The sequence below is a fragment of the Protopterus annectens genome, chromosome 17.part0 (genome assembly GCF_019279795.1).
Source record: "Protopterus annectens isolate FY-2018-M chromosome 17.part0, PAN1.0, whole genome shotgun sequence".
Lineage (NCBI taxonomy): Eukaryota > Metazoa > Chordata > Ceratodontiformes > Protopteridae > Protopterus > Protopterus annectens.
In genome coordinates this window covers 685,827,519-685,846,853 of record NC_056751.1, presented here as the reverse complement: position 1 = coordinate 685,846,853, position 19,335 = coordinate 685,827,519, and the positions used below count along the sequence as shown (strand labels likewise).

Below are 19,335 nucleotides of genomic sequence, written 5' to 3'. Positions count from 1 at the left end.
AAGGGTAACAATGGGTTTCATACCAATGTATTAACATCTGGAACCTCATATGTCCCTATACTATCTGACAGAGGTGTGAATGATGTAGTAGTTAGGAATGATATTGTGTTTGCCTCTAATGGTGATTCTTCAGAAGATAATAATAACACTGATAAACAGACAACAGACATACATGGTATCCATGGATGTAGTAATGCTCCTATACCAGCCCCTGAGGATGCCCCAGATAGATCTAATTCAACTTTGTCAGGGGCTCTCTCAAATGTTAGAGGCACGAGGAACACGAGCAATGTGAATAACAAACAAGTAGTTAGGAGGAAAACTACTACTAATGTTCTTTCAGGGTTTTAACAAACACATAATTACACCCCTTTTCCAATAGAGCCAATCCCACAAGTGAGGAGACAATGCTCCTACAGCAGAGGCAGGCAGAAGAGGAAGAACTCAGGAGGGGATCATGTCGGGCCCACCCTCAAGAAGATGTGGGAACGGGTAGGCAATCCCTAGTATTTAACCTTTCTAAGAGGCAGTTAACTAAATATGAGTCCTTGATAAAGGTCTAACTTTTATTCTAACCGTGAGAAGTAATGTTGTTGATACTATAGTGGATATCAAACTTTTTGCACGTAATGTACAGTTGAAACTACAGTTTGGTAATAGTAACAGTTCTGAAACCACGGAGATTTTCAAACCTCCTAGCACTTGTGTACCTGTTTTACACCCATATATAGATACGATGTTCTTCATCTCACATTGCTGCAGTCCTTACATATGGGTAGTCCGCTGTCCTCGGTCGGCCCAAATACCAAAGTATTAGGCTGACGTCGGTCAAGGCGCTTAAAACTGACATCAGGACGTCAGGGTACATAAGCGCATGACCGACGTCATATCCTCAGTCTTTTTTGCCGCATGGTCCGATGCAGAAGCAGCGTTGCAAGTGCCGTTCGGCGTTCTGAAATTTTTCGAGTTCGGAGTTTCAGACCGAATCCAAGTTGGCTAAGTACACCGTTGGGGAATATTTTGGTTTTTTCTTGCCTCAGTGTATTACCGGATGTCAGAAAAAGTGAATAACTGTATTTCTTGTGGGAAACAGATACCGCATAGGGATTATCATTCTTTGTGCATTCCTTGTTTGGGGCCTGAGCACGACGTTGTCGGGTGTCGCTTTGTGCTAGGTTCAATAAGCGCACTATTGCGAAGGTTAGATTGTGCTAGGCTGGTCTTCGTAAGCGGTGCAATTATAATATGCCGCCGGACTCTCCGCCGCTTCTCAGAAGAAGCGCAAAGACAAAACAGTTAAACCCAGGCAAGATGAGTCGTCCGTTCCGGACGCCGGTTCTTTAGAGGCTTCAGTGGAACCGGTGGTTCCGACGGAGACTTCTCTGGAGTCTCAGGGGGAGACTTTGATTTTGCAGGATGTGGCCTCTCAAGAGGCAGGTCAGGCTGAAGGGGCTTCTCAGGTTACTGTACTCCCCTCCCTTCCTAGGGTGGTTAGGTCCTCTCCTTCTGTTTCCAAGGCTTCTCCCAGAGGCAGGCCAGGTTTAGCTTCTGTTGGTGTCACTCCTAGTTCAGCAGGGTCTGTGCCTAAGAAGCACATGCTTAAAATGGCAGAAGATTTGATTACTCTGATTAGACGTTCTTTGCCCCCTCCTGATAAGAGGCCTAGGGTGGAGCCAGAGTTGGGAAGTTTTGAGCAGGCTTCGGATGTTTCAGAGTCTTCGGCTGAAGACTTGCAGGAGTACTCTCCTTATTCTGATTCTGATGCAGATGATTCCACTCCTTCTGCTTCTCCTCCAGAGGATTTTTCTTTTCAGAGACACTTCATTCTATGAGGGAACATTTTAAGTGGGAAGGTCAGGACTTCTCTGATTCTCGGAAAAGGCTTAGGGAATTTTTGCTTTTACCCCAACATAGGCCCTTGGCTATACCCCCTGTTCTGGATGTTGTGGAAGATGTGTTTTCAGAGGCTTCTCTTAATCCTGATTCTCTGCCTCCTGCGCCTGTTAAACCGGATAGGTATTACAGGGTGCCTGAGGCTCATAAATATCTTTATAAGAGTCCTAGGGCGGACCCTGAAACTATTAGTCAGGGACCTAAGGGTGTCAAGGCCTCTGTTGTAAAAAATCCGGTTCCTCTAGATAAAGAGGCCAGAGCTTTGGATAGATGGGGAAAGAAGGGTCTATACATCTTCTACCTTAGCTATGAGGGCTTTGAATTGCCAGTTTCATATGTTGAAATATCAAAACTTTCTTCTTTCTCAATTGAAGTCTAAGGTGGATGCCCTGGCGGAAGGCATTGAGTGTAAAGAATTACAAGATTTGGTGCATGTCTCTGAACAGGTGGGTAAGCATTCATTACAATGTGGTTTTGATGCTGTGCAGGCCTCGTCTAGGGTGGCTGCCACTGGTTCAGTTCTTCGCAGGCACGCCTGGCTGAAGGATCAGAATTTATCTGACCATGTTAAGACAAGGATTTTGGATGCTCCTTTGCAGTCTGATGTGTTGTTTGGTTCACCTGTGGAGTCAGTCTTGAAGAAAATGGAAGACAAGGCTAAGTCTATGCAGGCTGTTAAAGATTTTTTTGCAAGTTCAGCCTCCTAAATTTAGTAGGAATTGGCCTGCTAAGGGGTGGACGTATCCTTCTTATGATTCTCAGTCTAGGGGTAGATCTAGACGTGGTAGGGGCAGAGCTCAGAGTTCTTTCAGACCTAGAACAGGGAGTTCACCTGCACAATCTTCGGGTGAGGGCAGGGGCCAGTCCTTTCGTAAACAGGCCCAATGACCTACTTTTTCAGCTGCCAGATCCTTCTTGCCTGGCAGCACCTTTGGGAGGAAGGTTGGCACTCTTCAAGGAAAATTGGATTTTGATTACCCAAGACAAATGGGTATTGGATATCATACACCAAGGTTACAAGTTTTATTTCCATACCTTGCCTCCTTTCAAAGGCATGCCAGACGTTCCTCCTCAGCAAAGACTAGAGGCTCACAAACAAATTTCTCTACTACTTCAAATAGGGGCCATACAACCGGTCCCTCTGCCAGAAGTGGGCCTAGGATTTTATTCTCGCCTGTTTCTAGTACCAAAGAAAGGGAACACGTGGAGACCAATTTTGGATTTATCTATCCTCAACACATATCTGGACATTCCCAAGTTCAAAATGTTGACGTTACAACAGCTTTTACCTCTGCTGGGCAAAGATCACTGGATGGTGACTCTGGATCTCAAGGAGGCTTACCTTCATGTTCCTATCAGGCTCAGTTGCAAGAAGTATCTGCGTTTCGGGCTGGGACTTTTCATTATCAGTTCTCTGCATTGCCCTTTGGCTTATCTACTGCGCCCAGAGTGTTCACGAAGGTTCTGGCTCCAGTGGTAGCTTTCTTCAGGCTAAGAGGAATACAAATCTATCCTTATTTGGACGATTGCCTGATTCTGGCCCAAGGAAAGGACGAACTTCTTCATCATTTACAGTATGTGATGGCAGTGTTAAGATGCCTGGGGTATTCTGTGAACGAAATAAAGTCCAGTCTAGTACCCTCTCAGGACATGTGCTTTCTGGGTGTGAGACTGAATACAGCATCCCAGATGGCCTTTTGACCCCGGACAAACAAAAGAATCTTTCTCTTTACTTCCACCAATTGTCTCGTCAGTCCAGGCTGACTGCAAGGACAGTCCTTCAAGCCTTGGGGTTCATGGCATCTTGTATTCTGGTACTTCCCAATGCCAAACTGCATATGAGGAAGCTACAATGGTATCTCAAAATGTATGGACGCAGCACTGCCAAGATATGGACACTGTCATTCAGATAATACCTTGCATTCAAAAGGAATTTTTGTGGTGGGCTCAGGAATGTCACCTAAACAAGGGACTCTCTGTGACCCGACCAGAGGCGAGTCAGATTCTAACGACAGATGCCTCAGACAAAGCTTGGGGAGCTCATCTAAATGGAAAATGGGTACAAGACACGTGGCCTGCCAGACTTCAACATTTACATATCAACTTGAAGGAGATGTTAGCAGTCCAATTTGCATTGATAGCTTTCAAGGATTTACTTCTTCCAGGGCAGGTGTTGATTCAAACAGACAACACAACTGTCATGTGGTACATCAACAAGCAAGGGGGGACGCTTTCATATCCTCTATGCAGACAAGCAATGATTTTGTGGGAGACTGCTCTCAGTTTACAGCTAAATCTTCAGGCAAGGTTTCTGCCAGGAGCACAGAATTCCTTAGCAGATGTGTTGAGCAGACAAATTATGGATCCCCACGAGTGGAAATTGGATCCTCATGTATTTCAGAAATTGACAGTGTTATGGGGAACTCCAGACATAGATCTGTTCGCTTCTCCACTAAATTACCAGCTGCCAAAGTTTTGCACAAAAAGGTTTCATCCCACAGCTTGGAAAGTGGATGCTCTCTCATTCAATTGGAGCAATCTTCACGTGTATGCCTTTCCACCTCTGCCTCTCCTCCCAAAGGTACTCCTGAAGGTCAGACAGGACAAGCCAAACATGATTTTAATAGCTCCGGATTGGCCTCGACAGCACTGGTACCCATTACTGAGAAGTCTGGTACGGGAGCCTCCATGGCCTTTGCCTTCGATTCCTCACCTGCTGTCTCAGGAGAACAGTCATTTACTCAATGTCAAACTTCACTCTCTACATCTAACAGCCTGGCATATTCTGTTTTAAACCCTGGAGGGTCCCAGCTTCCACAACAAGTTTTGAATGTTATTTTGGAGGCCAGAAGGCCTAGTACAAGGAAAGTTTGCGCAGATAAATGGAGGAGATTTTTATTTTGGAGTACAGCAAAAGACTTTGATGTTTCTAAACCTAATTTAAGTGTTGCTCTTCAATACCTTACTGAGTTATTGGACAAAGGTTTGTCCTTCTCCTCTATAAAGGTTCATGCTGCAGCAATTTCTGCTCACTATGACTGTGACCCACCATTATTTTCTCATCCTTTGTTTAAGCAATTCCTTAGAGGGGCAAAGAATATAAGACCCCCACGTAGAGCTCCTACTCCTGCTTGGGATCTCAATTTTGTGTTGGAGAAACTCGCTCTACAACCTTTTGAGCCTGCAGCAACTGCAGAGTTGAAATATTTATCATGGAAGACTGCTTTTTTGTTGGCCATTACCTCTGTAGAAGGGTTTCTGAATTACAGGCCCTTATGGCAGTTGAGCCTTTCTTAATTTTCCACAAGGATAGGGTGTCTTTGTACTAACCCTTCTTTTATGCCTAAAGTGGTTTCTAGTGTGGCTTTAAACCAAACTATTCATTTGCCTACTTTTTATGCAAACCCCCAAAATAAAGGGGAGAGGATTTTGCACACTTTGGATATACACAGACAGTTGCGATATTATTTGAGCAGAACTAAAGGGTTCAGGCAGTCTCAGCAGTTGTTTGTTTCTTTTGCTTTGGGTTCTCAGGGCAAACCTGTTTCAAAACAAACTATTTCTAAGTGGATTGGTTTTTGTATTGCTTTCTGTTATTCCCATCATGGTAAGGAGATTCCAGCTGGGATTAGGCCTCATTCCACTAGGACTACTGCCACTTCTACAGCTTTTTTAAGGGGGGGTGGCTACTAAAGTTATTTTGGAAGCAGCTACTTGGAGTTCAGTGCATACTTTCTCTAAGCATTACCACCTTCCACTTTACTCTAAATCTAGGGCTGGATTTGCCACTGCAATTTTGCAGGGCATTTTGGCAGCCCCTAATGCTTTATAGTTTTGCCATCCTCCCTTACCTCTGCTTTGGGATTCTACCCATATGTAAGGACTGCAGCAATGTGAGATGAAGAACATAGTACAGTTTTGTACCTACCATAAATGTAGATGTTCGAAGATCCACATTGCTGCAGTCCAATTTACCCTCCCTCCTTCCCCTCTGTAGTTAGAGGTGGTGGTGTGGTTTGGGTTGTACATATTGTAAATATGGTTAGTGCAGGGGTGGTTGGTTATTTTTTGCTGTTTTTTGGCTTTGGCCTTTCTTGTTAGGGCCTTCTGACATCTGGGGCAAGAAAAGACTGAGGATATGACGTCGGTCATGCGCTTATGTACCCTGACGTCCTGATGTCAGTTTTAAGCGCCTTGACCGACGTCAGCCTAATACTTTGGTATTCGGGCCGACCGAGGACAGCGGACTACCCATATGTAAGGACTGCAGCAATGTGGATCTTCGAACATCTACATTTATGGTAGGTACAAAACTGTACTTTTATGAGGTTAGTCGGGCATGATTTGTATAATATGGATAGTTTGAATAAGAAGAGTAACAACAACAAAAAAAGTAACCTTACTTATTACAAAGGAAAGCTCTCAATGGTCTGATCAACGACCATATGATCGTGATTAGACCAGCGGATAAAGGCGGTCCTATAGTCGTCATGGATAGTGGCGACTATAGGAATAATATGTTAAGTATGTTACGGGAAAATCACTACTATACGGAAATTACTATGGAAGAAATAACTGTTAAGGTTTTTAAGATATATGACATGTTGGATGATCTTCGGAAGAGTGGTAACATCTCTGATAGTTTAAGTTTTTGAAGGTTAATAACCCTTTAATACCTATAATACAAGGGTTGCCTAAAGTTCATAAATGTTTAAGTGCACCTCTGTTACACCCTATTGTGGCTGGAAGAGGGTGGGTGACTGAACCCTTCTCTTTGTACTTGGAGCATTTTCTGAGACCTGTAGTTGATATGAATTCTTCTATCTTAAAGGATAGTAAACAATTTTTGATAGATTTGTACAGCTTTATGGAGATAGTAGGCATTGATGAGGAGTACATCTTGGTTACACTTGATGTTAGGAATCATGTTCTTCATCTCACATTGCTGCAGTCCTTACATATGGGTAGTCCGCTGTCCTCGGTCGGCCCGAATACCAAAGTATTAGGCTGACGTCGGTCATGGGCGCTCAGAACTGACATCAGAGCGTCAGGGTATAAAAGCGCATGACCGACGTCATATCCCCAGTCTTTTTTGCCGCATGGTCCGATGCAGAAGCAGCGTTGCAAGTGCCGTTCGGCGTTCTGAAATTTTCTAATTCCGAGTTTCAGACCGAAACCAAGTTGGGCTAAGTACCCCGTTGGGGAATATTTTTGTTTTTTCTTGCCTCAGTTATTTACCGGATGTCAGAAAAAGTGAATAATTGTATTTCTTGTGGGAAACAGATACCGCATAGGGATTATCACTCTCTTTGCATTCCTTGTTTGGGACCGGACCACGACGTAGTCGGGTGTCGGTTTTGTGCTAGGTTTAATAAGCGCACTATAAAAAGGAGGTTAGATTGTGCTAGGTTAGTCTTTGGTAAGCGGTGTAATTATAGTATGCCGTCGGATCCTCCGACGCCCGCTTCCACGAAGAAGCGCAAAGACAAATCCTTGAAACCTAGACAGGTGGATCCGTCCGTTTCGGACGCCGGTCCTGCAGAAGCTACAGTAGAGCAGGTGGATCCGGCTGAAGTTTCTGTTGAGTCTCAGGGGGAAACTTTGATTTTGCAGGATGTGGCCTCCCAGGAATTCAGGTCAGGCTGAAGGGGCCTCTCAAGTTACTGTTCTCCCTTCTATGCCTAAGGTGGTTCGGCCTTCTGCTTCTATTTCTAAGGCTTCTTCTAAGGGCAGGTCTGTTTTGCCTTCCTCTGGTGTCCCTTCAGGTACTTCAGGGTCTGTGCCTAAAAAGCACATGCTTAAAATGGCAGAAGATTTGATTACTTTAATTAGAGGTTCTATGCCCCCTCCTGATAAGAGGCCTAGGGTGGAGCCAGAGTTGGAAAGTTTGGATCAGGCCTCAGATGACTCAGAGTCTTCTGCTGAAGATATTCTAGATTTTCATCCTTATTCGATTCTGATGCAGAGGATTCCACTCCTTCTGCTTCTCCTCCAGAGGATTTTTCATTTTCAGAAACTCTGCATTCCATGAGGGAGCATTTTAAGTGGGAAGGACAGGATTTCTCTGATTCACGGAAGAGGCTTAGGGAATTCTTGTTTTTACCACAGCATAGACCCTTGGCTATACCTCCTGTTTTGGATATTGTTCAAGATGTTTTCTCGGAGGCTTCCCTTAATCCAGATTCTTTGCCTCCTGCGCCAGTTAAACCGGACAGATATTACAGGGTGCCTGAGGCTCATAAATATCTGTATAAGAGTCCTAGGGCGGACCCAGAAACTATTAGTCAGGGGCCTAAGGGTGTTAGAGCCTCTGTTGTGAAGAATCCGGTTCCTCTAGATAAGGAAGCTAGAGCTTTGGATAGATGGGGTAAGAAGGTGTATACCTGTTCTACTTTAGCAATGAGGGCTTTAAATTGCCAGCTTCATATGTTGAAGTATCAGAATTTCCTCCTTTCTCAGCTAAAATCGAAAGTGGATGCTTTGGCAGAGGGTATAGAGTGTAAAGAATTGCAGGATTTAGTACATGTCTCTGAACAGGTGGGTAAGCATTCTTTGCAATGTGGTTTTGATGCTGTACAGGCCTCTTCTAGGGTGGCTGCCACTGGTTCAGTTCTTCGTAGGCACGCCTGGCTTAAGGATCAGAATTTGTCCGAGCATGTTAAGACTAGAATTCTGGATGCCCTTTACAGTCTGAAGTTTTGTTTGGTCCCCCTGTGGAGTCGGTTTTGAAGAAAATGGAAGACAAGGTTAAGTCTATGCAGACTGTTAAAGATTTTTTGCAGGTGCAACCACCAAAGTTTAGTAGAAATTGGCCTGCTAAGGGGTGGACGTACCCTTCTTCTGATTCTCAGTCTAGGGGTAGATCTAGACGTGGCAGGGGCAGAGCTCACAGTACATTCAGGCCTAGAACTTGGAGTTCGCCTGCACAATCTGCAGGTGAGGGCAGGGGCCAGTCCTTTCGTAAGCAGGCCCAATGACCTGCATTTTCAGCTGCCAGATTCTTCTTGCCTGGCAGCTCCTTTGGGAGGAAAGTTAGTACTTTTCAAGCAAAACTGGCTTTTAGTCACCCAGGACAAATGGGTATTGGACGTTATAAACCGAGGCTACAGGTTCTATTTCCATACATTGCCTCCTTTCAAAGGCATGCCAGACGTTCCTCCTCGGCAAAGGATAGAGGCTCACAAGCAGATTTCTTTACTTCTTCAAATGGGAGCTATACTGCCAGTTCCTCTTTCAGAGGTGGGCCTAGGATTTTACTCTCGCCTGTTTCTAGTACCAAAGAAAGGGAACACGTGGAGACCAATTTTGGATTTATCTATCCTCAACACTTATCTGGACATTCCAAAGTTCAAAATGCTGACGTTACAACAGCTTTTACCTCTGTTGGGAAAAGATCACTGGATGGTAACTCTGGATCTCAAAGAGGCTTATCTTCATGTTCCTATCAGGCCCAGTTGCAGGAGGTACCTGTGTTTTCGGGCTGGAAATTTACATTATCAGTTCTCTGCATTGCCCTTTGGCTTATCTACTGCCCAGAGTGTTCACAAAGGTTCTGGCTCCAGTGATAGCCTTTTTCAGGTTAAGAGGAATACAGATTTATCCTTATTTGGACGATTGCCTGATTATTGCACAAGACAAGGACGAACTTCTTCATCATCTACAGTATGTGATGGTAGTGTTAAGATGCCTAGGGTATTCTGTGAACGAAACAAAGTCCAGTCTAGTACCCTCTCAGGACATGTGCTTTCTGGGTGTGAGACTGAATACAGCTTCCCAGATGGCTTTTTGACCCCGGACAAACAAAGAAGCCTTTCTCTTTATTTCCATCAAATGTCTCTACAGTCCAGGCTGACTGCAAGGACAGTCCTTCAAGCCTTGGGGTTCATGGCATCTTGTATTCTGGTGCTTCCCAATGCCAAACTGCATATGAGGAAGCTTCAATGGTATCTCAAAAATGTATGGACACAACACTGCCAAGATCTGGACACTGTCATTCAGATAATACCTTGCGTTCAGAAGGAATTTTTGTGGTGGGCTCAGGAATGTCACCTAAACAAGGGACTATCTGTGACCCGACCAGAGGCGAGTCAGATTCTAATGACAGATGCCTCGGACAAGGCTTGGGGAGCACACCTCAATGGAAAATGGGTGCAAGACACGTGGCCTGTCAAACTTCAACATTTGCATATCAACTTGAAGGAGATGTTAGCAGTCCAATTTGCATTGATGGCTTTCAAGGATTTACTTCTCCCAGGGCAGGTGTTGATTCAAACAGACAACACTACTGTCATGTGGTACATCAACAAGCAAGGGGGAACCCATTCGTACCCTCTTTGCAGGCAAGCGATGATTTTGTGGGAGACTGCTCTCAGTTTACACCTCAATCTTCAGGCAAGGTTTCTACCAGGAGCACAGAACTCCTTAGCAGATGTGTTGAGCAGACAAATAGTGGATCCTCACGAGTGGAAACTGGATCCTCATGTATTTCAAAAGTTGACAGTGTTATGGGGGACTCCAGACATAGATCTGTTCGCTTCTCCACTAAATTACCAGTTGCCAAAGTTTTGCACAAAAATGTTTCATTACACAGCTTGGAAGGTGGATGCTCTATCATTCAGTTGGAGCAATCTTCATGTCTACGCCTTTCCACCTCTGCCTCTCATTCCCAAGGTACTCTTGAAGGCCAGAAAAGACAAGCCATCCATGATTCTGATAGCCGGATTGGCCTCGACAGCACTGGTACCCACTACTGAGGAGTTTAGTACGGGAGCCTCCATGGCCTCTGCCTTTGATTCCGCATCTTCTGTCTCAGGAGGGCAATCACTTCCTCAATGTCAAGATTCAGTCTCTGCATCTAACAGCCTGGCATATTCTGTTTTAGACCCTGGAGGGTCTCAGCTTCCACAACAAGTTTTGAATGTTATTTTGGAGGCCAGAAGGCCTAGTACAAGGAAAGTTTACGCTGATAAATGGAGGAGATTTTTTATTTGGAGCAAAGCAAAGGACTTTGATGTTTCCAAGCCTGATTTAAGTGTTTCTCTTCAATATCTTACTGAGTTATTGGACAAGGGTTTGTCTTTCTCCTCGATAAAGGTTCATGCTGCAGCCATTTCTGCTCACTATGACTGTGACCCTCCTTTATTTTCTCATCCTTTGTTTAAGCAATTTCTTAGAGGGGCAAAGAACATAAGACCCCACGTAGAGCTCCTACTCCTGCTTGGGATCTCAATTTTGTGTTGGAAAAACTTACTCTACAACCTTTTGAGCCTGCAGCTACTGCCGAGTTAAAGTATTTATCATGGAAGACTGCTTTTTTGTTGGCCATTACCTCTGCAAGAAGGGTTTCTGAATTACAGGCCCTTATGGCAGTGGAACCTTTCCTGATTTTCCATAAGGATAGGGTATCTTTGCGTACTAATCCTTCCTTTATGCCTAAAGTGGTTTCTAGTGTGGCCTTGAACCAAACTATTCATTTGCCTACTTTCTTTGCAAACCCCCAAAATAAAGGGGAGAAGATTTTGCATACTTTGGATATTCACAGGCAGTTGTGTTATTATTTGAGCAGAACCAAGGGGTTCAGGCAGTCTCAGCAGTTGTTTGTTTCTTTTGCTTTGGGTTCTCAGGGTAAACCTGTGTCAAAACAAACTATTTCTAAGTGGATTGGTTTTTGTATTTCTTTCTGTTATTCCCATCATGGTAAGGAGATTCCGGCTGGAATCAGACCTCATTCCACTAGAGCTACTGCCACTTCTACTGCCTTTCTAAGAGGGGTAGCTACAAAAGATATTTTGGAAGCAGCCACTTGGAGTTCAGTACATACTTTTTCTAAACATTACCACCTTCCTCTTTATTCTAAGTCTAGGGCTGGATTTGCCACTGCAATATTACAGGGCATTTTAGCAGCCCCTAATGCTTTATGATTTTGCCATCCTCCCTTTACCTCTGCTTTGGGATTCTACCCATATGTAAGGACTGCAGCAATGTGAGATGAAGAACATAGTACAGTTTTGTACCTACCATAAATGTAGATGTTCGAAGATCCACATTGCTGCAGTCCAATTTACCCTCCCTCCTTCCCCGCTGTTGTTTGGCATGGTTATTTGGTTTGGGTGATGGTTGTTGTTGGGCAGGTTTTTGGGAGGTATCCGGTTTTTGGGCTGTGGCCTTTCTTTTTAGGGCCTTCTGACATCTGGGGCAAGAAAAGACTGAGGATATGACGTCGGTCATGGGCTTTTATACCCTGACGCTCTGATGTCAGTTCTGAGCGCCCATGACCAACGTCAGCCTAATACTTTGGTATTCGGGCTGACCGAGGACAGTGGACTACCCATATGTAAGGACTGCAGCAATGTGGATCTTCGAACATCTACATTTATGGTAGGTACAAAACTGTACTTTTTTACTATGATTCCGAATGACCTAGGGGTTGAGAAGATACAGGCTTATTTATCCAAGTTTACCTCTCTACAGACTGAGGTGATTGATTTGCTAATGCTATTTTTGGAAACAGTTTTGTTTAACAATGTTTTTATGTTCGATAGCAATGTTTTTATTCAGAATGATGGTGTTGCCATGGGTACAGCATGCGCAAACAGTTATGCGAACATCTTTATGGCAAGCTGGGAAGATGAGTTTTTGTTTCCCCTGGATAATTTTAAGGAAAATGTGAGATTCTACAAACGCTTTGTAGATGATTTGTTCTTTATCTGGGAGGGAGACGATGGCAGTCTGTTGGTGTTTGTTGACTCCATTAATACTTTAACTGACTACCTACAGTTTACATCTACCTTTTCCAGGGAAAGTATATCTTTTTTGGATGTCCGCATTGAAAGGTTGAGCTGTGGCCTTTTAAACACTGGTGTCCATAGGAAGACGTGTTATAGGAACACCTTACTATATAGGACCAGTATGCACCCTTACTATGTATTTAATAACGTTATGAAAGGTCAAGCTATTAGAGCATCATGACTTAACCCACGAGACGAGGGCTATGAAAGTGAGCTCAATGACCTTAGGAACAGGTTGATAGAGAGGAAATATGGACGGCTAGAAGTTGAGAAGGTACTTATGGATACCAAGTCCCTTAGAACTACCAGGGAACCCCTTATTTTTCAGGTTCCAACTATTTGACTCTCGATAATAACCCAACCATTACTACATTGGATGAACAAGTAAGTTACCTTAAGGTACCCATGTTTTTACACTTTAGATACACCATCCATTAAAAAGTTGATACATCGACATTGGGGTACACTCCTCTTGGATGATGATATAAAAGATATAGTAGGAGAGAACCCCAAGTTTTTTTTTTTAAGAATAGAAGAAACATTAAGCAACTGCTATGCCATAGGCCTCTTGTGTTAAATAAGGTTAGTAGTAGGAGTGAAAGCCTATCTTTAGGTACAACTCCATGTGGAAGATGTAAACAGTGTGAGTTTATTGATGTTAGGAGAAATTTATTGCATCCTTGTATACATCGTGACTTTCAACTCAGAGCAGTTGCCAACTGTCAAACGGAGTCTGTTATATAACTTGCTAGGTGTGTATTATGCCAGGCGTTCTACATAGGTAAGACCACTAGAAAACTTCGTGAAAGAATTCGTGAACATGTCTACCATATACGAGTTGGACACGAAGTTAACGCCCTGGCTAAACATAACTTAACTGCAGGGCTACACCATACATTTAAGTTTGCAGTCCTACAGGTGCTCAATGCTAACATGAGGGGAGGTGATTTCAACAATTTTATCGAGGAATGTGAGCTTAAGTGGATAGTGAGATGTAGAGCTGATAAGCCACCAGGCTTGAATGACAAAGTTCATTTGAAGCCAGTTCTTAGGAAAAGAAGGCTTAAAGTATTGAAACCCTGATGTATGAACACCCACATTTGTAGTTCCTCATCTTATTGTCTTGTATGTTATTATATATTTTATGAGCTTATAACATGTAATTCTCACGAATAGACGTTTTTTTTGTGTTTTACTACGTTTTATTAAATGTTTTTATGACTTTCATAATATGCATTTACTTTTGATAGTATTTATACATTTTTTAGATAGATGTAGTTTTTAGGTATATGTAGTTTGTGTGGTTGAGATCTCAATGCTTGTTTTATGGACTTGAATCTTACATGTTTATAGCGCTGAGGTATTTTTTACATTTTTGTGTAAATTTGTTAGTTAACTCTATTAGGTATAAAGTGCATTTATTATGTAAATGTTTATTTTATGAATTTATGTTTGTAGCGCTGAGGCTTTAATATTTAAGATGTGAATATTGATGGTTAGTGACGATGTCATTAATGATGCAAACCAATTGCTGCTGTGGTAGCAGTATTTGAACATTTATGCTGTTTATGTTTTGCAAAGCTTGAAGAAGCCATTTTGGTGAAAGCGCTCGCTATTTAATAAAATTATTTATTTGTTTATCATTTTCGTGCAGTACGCATTTATCGCTATCAAGTACTATCCTGTTTGAAATCTGTTAAAGCCGTGGTTGCCCTGTGAATGTTATATACGCTTGGCGTGTTTTCTGTTTTATATATTTTACCAGTCACAGGAGCATTTACTGTTGGGCTGTGCTTCCTTATTTTACAGTTATCAGATTGCCTGAAGAAGTCATAATTTCCATAGTATATCTCTCCTGACACTTGCATACCTGCTGCTCAGTTAAACCATGTGTTTGCCTTTTTTGTCTTAAGTGCTGGTGAGATCCCTTATAGTTGGTCTGTTTATTGTCTCTAATAGTATTACTTATTGTTACTTATTTATAGTTATATCTAATTGTACTTATTGTTTGCTTTTCTTGGTATAAGTTTAGAATTGTTGTTATTCAAGCTTTTAATTCTTAAATGCAATCTGAAGGTCATGCTGCTCAACACTCGGTCTAAATCTCAAGATACACTTGCTCGAAGCACTCTTCCAAATGGAGAACATTGACATTTGTGCTGTAATGGAGACCTAGTTTAAAGCAGCAGAAAGCACCCCTGTGCTACCTGACTTTAACTCTTTCCACACCTTTCGGCCCTAGAACATGGACTGAAGCCCCAAAGGTGGTGGTGTCTCCATATTCATAAAGGATATGCACACATCCAGACCAGTAGCCCAGCATAACGCATCTGAGATACTTCAGGTACAACTAACATTGTGTAAGACAGCGATTCAGGTCGTAGACTGCTATAGAAGCCCAACCATGTCTGAAGACTCTAACTCCACGTTCCTAAGCACCCCGGAAACTGTTAGGGTCCAACCTAACACTCTCATACTAGGTGACTTCAACTACTCCTCCATCAACTGGGAAAACTACTCATGCACCAATACACTGGCCCAGCGCTTCCTGGAATTCATCAGTTCCAATGCCCTGGACGAGCTCATTCTTACCCCCACTAGAGGAAGCAACATCCTTGACTTGGTTATTACTAACATAGCCAACCGATGCTCTACACCAATAGTCAATTCCTCCCTGGTTAGATCCGACCACAAACTAATCACCATGGAAATCCATATCTCACCCACACCCCCCGCAAAGGTAACCACCATGAAAAACTTTTCCAAAGCTGACTTTGGGCTCCTAAAAACAGAGGTGGCTAACTTCACGGCACCCATGTCAATGGAAAATATATGCATGACTGCCGAATCATACATAAGTGCACTGTATGGACATGCACATAAATGCATGGAACTAGCCATACCCAACAGAACCAAGATGCTCTCCTCCAAAAAAAAGGAAGCCAATCTGGTCCCCTGCCATTAATAAATTCTACAACAAAAGGAAGAAACTGTTGCTGAAAAAGGTGAAGTCCCAAGACTGGAAAAACTCTCTTATTAGCTTCAACAAAAAGTTGAGATCCCTCATCACAACCTCTAAAGCCAGTTATGAAGGCAGAATTGCACCAGACACTAAAAACAACCACAAAGCATTCTATAGTTCTGTCAAGAATCTCCACGGCAATACCCAGGTTTGCTCTGAGTTACTGCACAATGGTACCTCCTATACTGAGCCAACAGATATTACCAACATACTGGCCGACAGATTCAGTGCCAACTTAACCTCCCTCCAAAGGACCAATCACAATACTGGAGGAATGCCAGACACCCAGCATTAGTGCAGCACAGGTTAAAGCTGTATTGTCCAAGGCCAAGAATACAGCTTCCATGGAACCTGACAATATCCCCGGATGTGTTCAACATGAACTACAAAGTGAACTGGCACCACATCTGTGTGCCCTGTTCAGTCACAGCCTCACCTCATGCTTTGCCCCTACCGAATAGCGCACTGCTGCAGTCATCCCTCTCCATAAAGGGGAGCAACTACAGACACTGGGAATTATCGCCCCATTAGCCTGACTAGTCTGATATGTAAGGTTATGGGAGCGCATCATCATGGACCTAATTAGCAAGGATATAGGAACTTTCCAAACTCTATATCCCACGCAATTTGGTTTTGTGAAAGGCATATCATGCCTGTTCAATCTGGTTGACTTCTTTGAGTCAGGCAACAGAGCTGTGGATGAGGGTAAGGCAGTTCATACAGCCTACCTCGATCTGGCCAAGGCCTTTGATACCATTCCCCACTCAGGAATTATTGATAAACTCACCAAACTAGGCTCAACCTCTATATCACTAGGTGGATTGCAAATTGGCTGACAGATGAAACCCAGAGTGTGAAAGTAGCGGACTCCAAGTCAGACTGCTGACCAGTCATGAGTGGAGTCCCACAAGGATCGGTCCTGAGTACTCTCCTGTTTGCTATCTACTTCTCAGAAGTCCAAGCCAACACGGAGGGACTCTAGCTGACCAAGTTCACAGATGTCTGCAAGCTGCGAGCCATTATTAACTCCCCAAGTAATCTAGACATCCTACAGAAAGGCCTACTGAGACCAATGACTGGTATTGAAACCATCGCCTTAAGCTTAATGGCAAAAAATGCATCGTCATCGCCTTTGGGAAAAACTCAGTTTCCACTAATTGTCACATTGATGGGAACCCAGTGAACACTGAAGGCGTTATAAGAGATCTGGAGACACAGATTGACAGCAACCTCTCCTTCGACCAGCACATTGCCACTGTGGTCAGAAAGTTCTTCTATGTGGCACATCTCATTACCAAGGGTTTTGCATCCAGAAAGAAAGAGTTCATCATCTCTCTCCACTCTTCCCTCATTAGGCCTGTCGTCGAGTATTATGCCTCATTTGACATGTACCTCACTAAAAAACTCCAGCTATTCTCTGTCTAATATCATCTACTAAGAGGCAATCTCTGCTTGACTTACAAAGCCATGTCTGACCCAGCTCTGTTAGAAATACTACAGCTAAAGAAATCCCAATCCTTCCGCACCACACACTCCAGAGACTGCGACCTCAATACCACAATCAACAGAACATGCTGGAGGGATAAGTTCATAACCCAGAGACTGCCCATGCTCTGGAATAGACTTCCCATACATGTAAAGCAGAGCACCTCACTGATCCTCTTCAAGAGAAATCTTGATGAGTGGATGGAAAATAGAAAGTTCATCCCGGCTGCAGTCGCTATACTTGATAGAGGCACTGGGAACTAACGTCGGGTGGCACAATGCTGGGTAATTTCTATGGGCTAGGCTTGTAAAGGCTCCAGGGCCATTAGCCTAGTACACACCTATAAACCTATGAACAGAAGAAATTGAAATGACCAATAAACTGTAGGTACTTCATAGATTTCTGAAAAATGTGTTGCACTGTAAAAATTATTAATTCACTCAGTTTGTATACAGTCCTGTATATTGTGTTCCATGGTGACCCTTTATTATGAAAATACCGCTGAAGAAGCAAAAATAATAGTTTGTTTCAAGTGAAGAAAACTAACAGCCTGCTTGTTGTGCCTTACCACTAAAACTGTTTTTTACAGCACTTCAGTATAGTTTGGTTTAGGATATTTTGTTTTTTGACTGTTATCAGCACTGTTAGGCTGGAGTTAGATGAAATTAATTTGATCATATTCTACCAGCTGAAGTTAATTTACCTTTTCTTTTAATTATGTGTTGTCTTGCAGGTGGGAATGGTTGTACAGCATATGATGTAGCTGTCAGTTCAGAGTTTTTCAACAAAGTAAAGGTGAGAAACTAATCTCTGAATGGAAAAAGTTTTTAATGTATTTCTTTGTCGGTGTAGTAGTTTTATTTCAAAATAAGAAGATGGCCATTTTAAGATTTATGTAATGGTACTGGTTCAATGACCCAATCCCCTAGAGTGAATTTTTGCTGTACTGAGTGACTAGCCCTGACATAACACGCAGCATGTGTTCCATTTCTCCTGTTTGGAATATACTATGCACCATAACTGATGCTTAATGCAGATGGTCCGCACAGCTGGTAGACACCACCTAGAGTTTGTGCTGCTGCCTGTGACTCCATTCATTTTGGGTGCATTCTGTTGACAGACCTCTCAAGTTCAGTTGGGTGGGATGGGTTTGAACCTTTTTCTTTCCATCTTTAGGAGAACACCTAGAATGTTTTGGGAGATGGGAGAAACCCACTATAGACATGGGGAGAGCAAGCAAACTCCACTTCATGATCTGAGGCCATAATGAAATCCAGGACCTTGTCATTCAGGCAAAGATCTTACAGATTATACTACTGTTTCTTTAAACTGCGTATCTACCATAAATGTTTATAGGTTCATCGGAGATTACTAGGCTAATGACTTAAGAGCTCTTACAAGCCTAGCCAATATAACCCAATTTTACCCAATTTATGGCCCCTAGAAGGCAAGAGGATGACATGGTGTTGTGCCTATGCTTTGAATATCTTGCATATTGCCCCAATCCATAAGGGATGTAGGCACTACCTCCGGTGTGGATTTGCGATTCCCAATCCATTAATCCAAACTGCATTTAAATAGGACAGGGAAGGGCTCTGCTTAACATGAATAGGAAGCCTTTTCCAAAGAAGGGGTAATCTCTGAGATACATCCAAAGAAGGGGCAATCTCTGAGACACACATCTGTCTCTCCAGCATGTTTTTTTGAGTCGCTAAGTTTAGATCCTTAGATTGGTTGACCCACATGCTGTTTGACTTGCGCATGTCTAGCAGCTCCATTAGAGCTGGATTTGTTTGTGTCTTGCAGGTCATGCATATGTCACCCCTTAATAAACAGTCAGTAGGAGCCAGAGTGAAGGGATAGGGCTTTTTAGTCTGTATGCATAGGACATGTTGTTTACATAATCTGTTTAATTTGTGAGGAACCTTTGAGTTTGCTCCCATTGCTGTAAGTGCTTAGTCAAGTACGAGCTAAATGGTGCATTGCACTCTATTATTGGTCTAATGAGGAGTGAGTACAGCGGAACTATAAATTTGATGTCATTTTCAGGTCCAGATCCGATCTTCAGATCCGACTTGGCCACTTTCTTTATCAGCCTAGGATCTGGCTGTAGACCTCCTTTCTTTACCCATAATGCCCCTAATCAC

At 43.0% G+C, this 19,335-nt stretch overlaps 2 protein-coding genes across 2 annotated transcripts in view; both read left to right on the top strand.

Moving 5' to 3' along the window:
• LOC122791495 (aldehyde dehydrogenase X, mitochondrial-like) overlaps positions 1–17,951 on the top strand; it is a 66,977-nt gene extending 49,026 nt beyond the window's left edge. The window contains exon 4 of the mRNA XM_044059237.1: positions 17,922–17,951. Within this exon, the coding sequence (XP_043915172.1) occupies positions 17,922–17,951 (30 nt within the window). The remainder of the gene's footprint in view (positions 1–17,921) is intronic.
• PIH1D1 (PIH1 domain containing 1) overlaps positions 4,298–19,335 on the top strand; it is a 414,679-nt gene continuing 399,641 nt past the window's right edge. The window contains exons 1-3 of the mRNA XM_044059683.1: positions 4,298–4,303; positions 5,346–5,348; positions 17,922–17,983. The gene's annotated coding sequence lies outside the window, so the exon portion shown is untranslated. The remainder of the gene's footprint in view (positions 4,304–5,345; positions 5,349–17,921; positions 17,984–19,335) is intronic.